The following is a 9,150-nucleotide window of genomic DNA, read 5'->3' as shown; positions in this document are numbered from 1 at the left end:
CCCTCCACCACAAATACTTGTCGACTGATCAAAGTTCAAATCGTCCATCCTAACACCGATTAAGACCTATATGCAACCAAGTAACGCCTTATCGGATGTGCTATCATCTTGATGTTGTTTGGTGCAGTTACAACCTGTTGTACATCAAGGTTTTTCTATAACATTATGTTGCGTAATACTTCAGTAATTTACATGATCTGTTGAGTATATTACCCAAGGTAGTAAAATAGATAGTCTAGTGAACATTTGCTGTCCTCATTCGTAGCTGGAGCTGTTTCTAATCTAGGAATATAACTTAATGGTGCATTTATTATTCATAGTTCTATTTTTGTACAATTATCTTAATATGCAAGAGGATGTGACTTACGAAATTTGGGGGAGTTGAGATAATTGGTGTGAGTAATAAATAAATTTAGATAATCATATGAAAATCTCCACAATTTTTTTTTTTTTTTTTTTTGAAGACTGAAAATCTCCACAATATAATTCTACAGAGTAATAAAAAAAAACAACTTTTCTGTCAAAAAAAAAAAAAAAAAAATAATATCATGACTTTTTTCAAAAAATTATAAATTTGGAAATAATCATCTTATATACTGTACTAGTTATGAATTTCTAGAAAAAAAAAATGTTGTTATGAAAATATTAAAATATGGATGACTATTATCCCATGTACCATCTAGAATACTCTAGAGTTGGGTATTTGATCTTATCCGTTGATGAAACTCTAGATATTATTCATGTATATATATCCCGTACAGTATGGAAGAAAACATAACGTAACAATTTTCCCTCATCTCTCTATAGTTTCTCTTCCATATTTAACACGTTATCAGCACCAGCTCCCTCAAAAAAAAAAAAAAAAAAAAAAAAAGGTTTAACCCTATACGACGATCGGTTGTTAAAAAATCTTGAAAGGTATGCCTATTTCTGTTATTCCATCAAATTATTGTAGGTTAATAAGTTTACATATAAGAATAAGAATATGTATATGTATTAGTCAAAAAGAGTAATTAATTCAATCGAAATCATATCTGACTATTATATACGTAGTATTATGCGCATAATGATTGTTTGATAGAGTAGGATTGTACAGGGTAGATTTAGTCTTTGTTCCCCATTAATAGTGTGTGCTAGCATAGTTTTTCTCTTCGGTTATACAAGGTCTCTAAGTGATTTGGTAAAATTTGTTCATTTGTGCTTTGTATAAATGATTTAAGTCTATTAATTTTTGGAATTATTATTCTATATTATCTTTGTTTCACATATCTAATAGCCTAATACTATTGATGTATCTAATATTGCTAAATATTGATTAACTTATATATCTGTTTTAGTCAATATATAATTCACATTATAATTGCAAAACTTCAATTGTTGTTAGACGATTTTGTACTGCTAATCGGGAAATTATTTTATACAATATGCTTCACCAATATGACCAGTTTTTGTGTATAAATTGATTATGTTCATTTGTTGCCTTTAATTATTTCTTGGTCGGTAGAACTTAGCGTACAGTATAGTCTACTCCAATTGATTAATTATACTCCGTAAACCTATATCGTTATGTGATTAATGTGCTAAGCTAGTATTACAGTTGCATGCTATTTCTATATCTGAAACAAATTTAAGTTACTTCTGGATTGCATATTGATACATCATATATATATACCCCTATTTTCCTTTCCAATTTAATATTCAATATGTGTTATACTAGTATGACAAGTGTTCTACATAAAGTTATGATTGTGGATGCATTTATCAAACGTGTCAATAATCAGTGGGCAAATATTGCATATTCATGATGTCTTATTTTAAGAATGAATATTTAACTATTATAAGTTCCACATGCTATCCCGTAGGAATAATCCCAGAAAAGTATGATAATCAAAGAATTCTAAGATTAAGATTTTTTTTTTATCTGACGACATGATTTTTAACAAGATAAAATTTGTTTAAAATATTTGACGTAATAATCAAAAGCTAAAATTTATGGTATAATCTAGTTGTTTATTTAATGAAATATATCATTTGTTTTTTTAATTTTATTTATTACTCTTGAGTGAGATTGCTAATAATATACACAGTAACCTTCCTTAAGGTTCAATACGCAATTCTATTATAATTAATTACTTGAACTTAGCCTTAACTGAAACTTAGCATATATATATGATTTTTGTTCCTAATTTATAATATTGTTTTATATATCAGTGAATCATGTCAAACCTTGCAAAACTTGAATTTGTTGCTCTTGATATTACTGGAAACAACTATCTGTCTTGGGTATTAGATGCTGAAATACATTTAAATGCAAAGGGACTTGGTGACACTATCAAAGAAAACAACATTGCAACTAGCCAAGATAAGGCTAAAGCTATGATATTCCTTCGCCATCACCTTCATGAAGGCCTAAAGACTGAGTACTTGACTATTAAAGACCCACAAGTCCTTTGGAGTAATCTAAAGGAAAGGTATGACCACCAGAAAACTGTGATATTACCAAAAGCTCGTTATGATTGGTTACATTTAAGATTACAAGACTTTAAGTCTGTGAGTGAATACAACTCAGCCATGTTTAGAATTACATCACAATTGAAATTATGTGGAGAGAAAATCACGGATGCAGAAATGTTAGAAAAAACATACTCTACTTTTCATGCAAACAATGTTGTCCTGCAGACACAATACCGTGAAAAGGGCTTTAAAAAATATTCTGAATTGATATCTTGTCTCCTTGTGGCTGAGCAAAATAATGAATTATTAATGAAAAATCATGAATCACGGCCAACTGGCTCTACTCCATTCCCTGAAGCGAATGCGACATCCCATAGTGGGAAAGAGCAAAAGGCTAGAGATCACGCCAGCAGTCGTGGTCGAGGCCGTGGTCAAGGTCGTGGTCGCGGCCGCGGACGTGGATATGGTCGTGGTCGAGGTGGTCGTTTTAGGAACTCATACTCCCACCAGAAGTGGGACAACAAAGATGGAAATAAGAATGAGAAGGATAAAAATGAAACTATATGCTATCGTTGTGGAGGAAAAGGCCATTGGTCTCGTGTGTGTCGTACACCAAAACATCTAGTAGACCTTTATCAACAATCAATCAAACAGAAAGGAAAGAAAGTGGAAACAAATTTGGTGTATGAAGATGGCGAAGGTGATTTTGATTGCGGTGATACAACTCACCTAGAAGCGGCTGATTTCTTACCTAATCTTGAAGAAAACAATTGAATAAATTATGATCCACTGACGAATAAACTCTGTTAATTAGCTTGCATTTATTTTATAATTTTATCATAGTACTATGATTTTATGCTTTATGGGATATTTGTTTTGGACAATTTTATGTTTTTGGACATTTTTATGTTTTCGGATATTTCATTATTATCATTTATTAATTTAAGTTATTTAATATTGTGAATCTTATTTTAGTTCCTTTAATTCTATTAGAATATGAATTCTTTTGGAGCTCAATCATCAACCAGTGGTGAAGATTTATGTCTAGTTGATAGTGCTACCACTCACACCATACTTAAGAATAAGAAATATTTTTCGCAATTGATGATGAAAGAAATTAATGTGAGTACTATATCAGGTAGTACAAAAATTATAGAAGGCTCCGGAAGAGCAAGTGTTTTATTGCCAAGGGGAACAAAATTGGAAATTATTGATGCATTATACTCCCCTAAGTCTCAAAGAAATTTACTAAGTTTTAAAGATATTCGAAAAAATGGATACCATATTGAGACAATTAGTGAAGGAAATGATGAATTCCTTCAAATCACGAGTATAGCAATTCCTTCAAATCACGAGTATAGCTCAAGGCAATAAACTTATTATGGAGAAATTACCTACATTCTCCACTGGTTTGTACTATACAAAAATCAATACAATTGAATCATATGCTATAGTAAACCAGAAGTTTACTGATGACTTTAAGGTTTGGCATGATCGGTTAGGCCATCCCGGTTCAATAATGATGCGAAAAATACTTGAAAATTCATGTGGACACTCATTGAAGAGCCAGCAGATTCTTCATAATAGTTTTTCATGTGCTGCTTGCTCAATAGGCAAGTTAATACTTCGACCATCACCAGCTAAAATAAATTTCGAATCAATTACTTTTCTAGAACGTATACAAGGGGATATATGTGGACCAATTCATCCCCCGTGTGGGCCATTTAGATATTTCATGGTTTTAATAGATGCATCAACCAGATGGTCACACGTATCATTATTATCAACTCGCAACCTGGCGTTTGCGAGACTACTTGCTCAGTTGATCAGATTACGAGCACATTTTCCAGATTTTCCTATTAAGGCTATTCGTCTTGATAACGCTGGTGAATTCACATCCCAGGCCTTTGATGAATATTGCATGTCAATTGGGATTAGTGTTGAACATCCTGTAGCACATGTTCACACACAAAATGGTCTTGCGGAATCATTAATTAAACGTTTGCAGTTAATAGCTAGACCATTACTTATGAAATCTAAGCTCCCAATTTCTGCTTGGGGGCATGCTATATTACATGCAGCAGCACTAATTCGCATCAGGCCGACAAGTCATCATAAGTTCTCCCCATCACAATTGGTTTTTGGTCGGGAACCAAATGTATCCCATTTGAGAATATTTGGATGTGCAGTATATGTTCCAATTGCTCCACCACAACGCACTAAAATGGGCCCTCAAAGAAGACTAGGGATATATGTTGGATTTGAATCTCCATCGATAATTAAGTACTTAGAGCCAACTACAGGAGATTTATTTACGGCTCGCTATGCAGATTGCCATTTTGATGAATCAATTTTTCCAACATTAGGGGGAGAAAACAAACAGCTGGAAAAGGAAATTAGTTGGAATGAATTATCATTATCTCATCTAGATCCTCGTACTAAACAATGTGAGTTGGAAGTCCAAAAGATAATTCATTTACAGAACTTAGCAAATAAATTGCCAGACTCATTTACTGACCCAAAGAAAGTGACAAAGTCACATATACCAGCTGAAAATGCTCCTATTAAAATTGATGTCCCAGAAGGACAAGCCCAAGTTGCAAATGATTCTAAAGCACGCCTGAAGCGTGGTAGACCCATCGGTTCCAAAGATAAAAATCCTCGGAAAAGAAAAGGAGCAACAATTGACAATGGCCATACCGAGGAAGCTATTAATTTTGAAGGATCTCCAGAAGAGACCTTAGACATGATGGAAAACGATATTCAGGTACCTGACAATGAAGAAATTTCAACAAATTTTATCATGTCTGGAATTACATGGAACCGAAACCAAATCGACGTCGATGATGTTTTTGCATGCAATGTAGCATTAGATGTCATGAATGATGATGAGGATCATGAGCCAAAATCCATTGATGAATGTAGACACAGAAGCGATTGGCCAAAATGGAAAGAAGCAATTGAAACTGAATTGAAATCTCTCGAAAAAAGAGGAGTATTCGGACCTGTAGTCCGTACACCTGAAGGTGTAATACCAGTGGGATATAAATGGGTCTTTGTACGAAAAAGAAATGAAAATGGTGATATTGTAAGATATAAGGCCCGATTAGTTGCACAAGGATTCTCACAAAGACCCGGTATTGATTATGAGGAGACATACTCTCCTGTGGTGGATGCAACTACTTTTAGATTTCTAATCAGTCTGGCAATAAGAGAAGGACTTGATTTACGCTTGATGGATGTAGTCACAACTTACTTATATGGCCCGCTGGATAATGACATTTACATGAAACTCCCAGAAGGATTTAAATTGCCAAAAGCAGTAAATTCAGGTTCTCGAGAACAATACTCAATAAAATTGAATAGATCTCTATATGGATTGAAACAATCAGGGCGTATGTGGTATAATCGACTAAGTGAGTACTTGTTGAAAGAAGGGTATAAGAATGACCCTATATGCCCATGTATTTTTATAAAGAGATTTGTATCAGGATATGTCATAATTGCAGTATATGTTGATGATTTGAATATCATTGGAACCCCTGAAGAGATTTCAATAACAGTAGAGTGCTTAAAGAAAGAATTTGAAATGAAAGATCTTGGAAAAACTAAGTTTTGCCTAGGGTTACAAATTGAACACCTTAAGAATGGAATCCTTGTGCATCAGTCAACATATATAGAAAAGATTCTTAAAAGATTTTCTATGGATACATCATATCCATTGAGTAGCCCTATGGTTGTTAGAACACTTGATGTAGAAAAAGATCCCTTCCGACCTCGGGAGAATGACGAAAAAATTCTTGGTCCTGAAGTACCATATTTAAGTGCAATAGGGGCATTAATGTATCTTGCTAGTCATACACGACCTGACATATCATTTTCAGTAAATTTGTTAGCAAGATTTAGTTCATGCCCCACCCGAAGGCATTGGAATGGGGTTAAGCATGTATTTCGTTACCTTCAAGGTACGAAAGATATGGGTTTGTTTTTCTCTAATCTATCCAAAGAAAGTTTGATTGGTTTTGCAGATGCAGGGTACATGTCTGATCCTCATAATGCTAGATCACAAACTGGATATGTGTTTATGTGTGGAGGTACTTCTATTTCTTGGCGTTCTATGAAACAAACAATTGCAACTACTTCTTCTAACCATGCAAAATTTTGGCAATCCATGAGGCTAGTCGTGAATGTGTATGGTTAAGGTCTGTAATTCAACACATTCAGACAGATTGTGGCATAAACTCCGAGAAAGAAGTTCCAACAATTTTATATGAGGATAATGCAGCATGCATCGCGCAGCTTAAGGAAGGGTATATCAAAGGTGATAGAACGAAGCACATTTTACCAAAATTCTTCTACACTCATGATCTCCAGAAAAATGGCGATATAAAAGTCCTTAAGATCCGCTCGAGTGAAAACTTGGCAGATTTGTTTACTAAGGCGCTCCCAACAGCCACATTCAAAAGGTTAGCTTACGGCATTGGATTGCGTCGTCTTAGAGATCTCAGGTGATGTAGTCATGAGGGGGAGTTAATGCGCGCTGCACTCTTTTTTCCTTAACCATGGTTTTTCCCACTGGGTTTTCCTGGTAAGGTTTTTAACGAGGCAGCATCTTATGCGCATTATAGTGGTATTATTTTGTATGTGCTATGTTAGTTATTGTTTTATGTAATATATAGTCATCCAAGGGGGAGTGTTATGAAAATATTAAAATATGGATGACTATTATCCCATGTACCATCTAGAATACTCTAGAGTTGGGTATTTGATCTTATCCGTTGATGAAACTCTAGATATTATTCATGTATATATATCCCGTACAGTATGGAAGAAAACATAACGTAACAATTTTCCCTCATCTCTCTATAGTTTCTCTTCCATATTTAACAAATGTTAAATATTCTTATTTTTCAAGGCACTTATTCAATAAATTAAAGTGTATACGGAGAAATCCTTTAGAAACTAGTTCAAGTATTTGACTTTCTTATTTCCTTTCAACTTTCCAAACATATCCGAAACTGGTCGTCACTAATTCAAATTACACTATGTGCGTAACAATTAATTATAATTTTGAACCGAATTTTCTGTAACATATGTCTATGGTCAACCGAAAGGTTAAATGCAAGGAAATTGCACACCTAAGCATGTGTAAATCTAACTATTTCTAGCCTATTGTAAAAATATAAACTATTTCTAGGACATGATCCACCTTGCCAGCCTAAATAATTGCAACTTTTTTTTTTCAGTTTTTCGTAATAATAAAATCAACATAAATCAAATTCTCAAACAAATGAATGAGGATTAACTGGTAAGTTTTCTCATTTTTCAAGGCACTTATTCAATGAATTAAATCCCAATACAAATAAATTAAAAAAAATATTGTTGTCACAGAAATTGATGTTACTTGTGTCAATTAATTATCAAAAGTTATTCTTAAAAAATCAAAATCTCTAAAATTATCATTTTTCTGAAATTCTGATCTTCTGAAAACCTGATATTAAGTTTCAGTTTGTGATCAGGAAGTGAAGATTTAGAAAGAAAAGCCAAATTTTTCACAAGGAAAAAACATGGAATTATTCAGAGATTCAGGAAGAAAAGGGGTGTTAATGTTATTTTTTATGATCATAACACCTATAACAAAGGCAATAGATACAAACCCAGTGCATGATCCATGCTCTGATGCAAAGGTGCAAAGATGGGATGGTTTTACATTTGGCATCGCGTTTTCGTCTAAGGAGTCCTTCTTTGCTCCTGATCAAGTTCAGTTATCCCCTTGTGACTCTCGCCTTCAGCTCGCTAACAAAGCTCAACTCGCGGTCTTCAGGCCTAGAGTCGACGAAATCTCCCTTCTTACTGTCAACTCCACCTCCAGCCCTGTATGTTTACCCTCTCTGTTGGATGATTGATGAATTTTCAAGCTGGATAATATTTATGCAAATATTCTGATCATGAGAAAATGTTTATTTGTAGGAAACAACGGGCGGATATATGGTAGCCTTTGCTGGAAGACAGTATGCTGCAAGATCACCACCAGTTTTTGTTGCAGATGGTACTAACATAGTAACAACATTTACTCTTGTAAGCTCCATCTCTGAATTCTTGCAAAAATATTATTAACATAATTTTAGGGTGACTAATAATTACTTTCTTCGGACAACTTTTACTGTGTCACAATAAAATCAGTATGAGACGATCTCACCTAAGACTTACACTTAAAGTCCTGATAATATATCAGGACATGCAAGACAGATTATAACTTTATAGTGCACTAATATCAAATTTATGTCAATTTGTGTTAAGGTACTTGATTTTGAAAAGGGTACACTCCAAAACTTGTACTGGAAAACGTTTGGGTGCGATTCGTGCAACAAGGATTATCAAGTATGCCATGAAAACAAAGAGTGTGCTGTGACATCTTCGAAGTGCAAAGACAAAGGTGGCTCTGTAGACTGTACAATTAACATTCAGCTAACATTTTCAGGCACAGATAAAAATGGGGAGGTGCTTAACTCATGGTACGAAATGAAAAACATGAGGCGTTTCTCCCTTTTCAATCTTTTCGCCGGTCTTCAGAATACATTTACCAATGGATTGTTGTAAGCATTGAATAGAACCATATCAACAAAAAAAATTGGGAAATTAAACTAATTATCCCTAGAAAAGTCAGTTTTACAGGATCAAATTTACAAGGAAATA

At 33.9% G+C, this 9,150-nt stretch overlaps 2 protein-coding genes across 2 annotated transcripts; both read left to right on the top strand.

The window, feature by feature from the left end:
- The first annotated feature begins 2,217 nt into the window (after window positions 1–2,217).
- Window positions 2,218–3,228, top strand: LOC145589081 (uncharacterized). The gene is made up of 2 exons (XM_081645647.1): window positions 2,218–2,630; window positions 2,832–3,228. Exons 1-2 carry the CDS (start codon window positions 2,218–2,220, stop codon window positions 3,226–3,228), a joined length of 810 nt encoding a protein of 269 aa, XP_081501773.1.
- Window positions 3,229–8,021: 4,793 nt separating this feature from the next.
- LOC145589080 (uncharacterized) lies at window positions 8,022–9,054 on the top strand. Its single transcript, XM_081645646.1, has 3 exons — window positions 8,022–8,330; window positions 8,425–8,532; window positions 8,755–9,054. Exons 1-3 carry the CDS (start codon window positions 8,022–8,024, stop codon window positions 9,052–9,054), a joined length of 717 nt encoding a protein of 238 aa, XP_081501772.1.
- The last annotated feature ends 96 nt before the right edge of the window (window positions 9,055–9,150 follow it).

Source organism: Chenopodium album, chromosome 17 (genome assembly GCF_948465745.1).
Source record: "Chenopodium album chromosome 17, dcCheAlbu1.1, whole genome shotgun sequence".
NCBI lineage: Eukaryota > Viridiplantae > Streptophyta > Magnoliopsida > Caryophyllales > Amaranthaceae > Chenopodium > Chenopodium album.
This window is presented reverse-complemented; position numbering and strand designations above follow the sequence as displayed.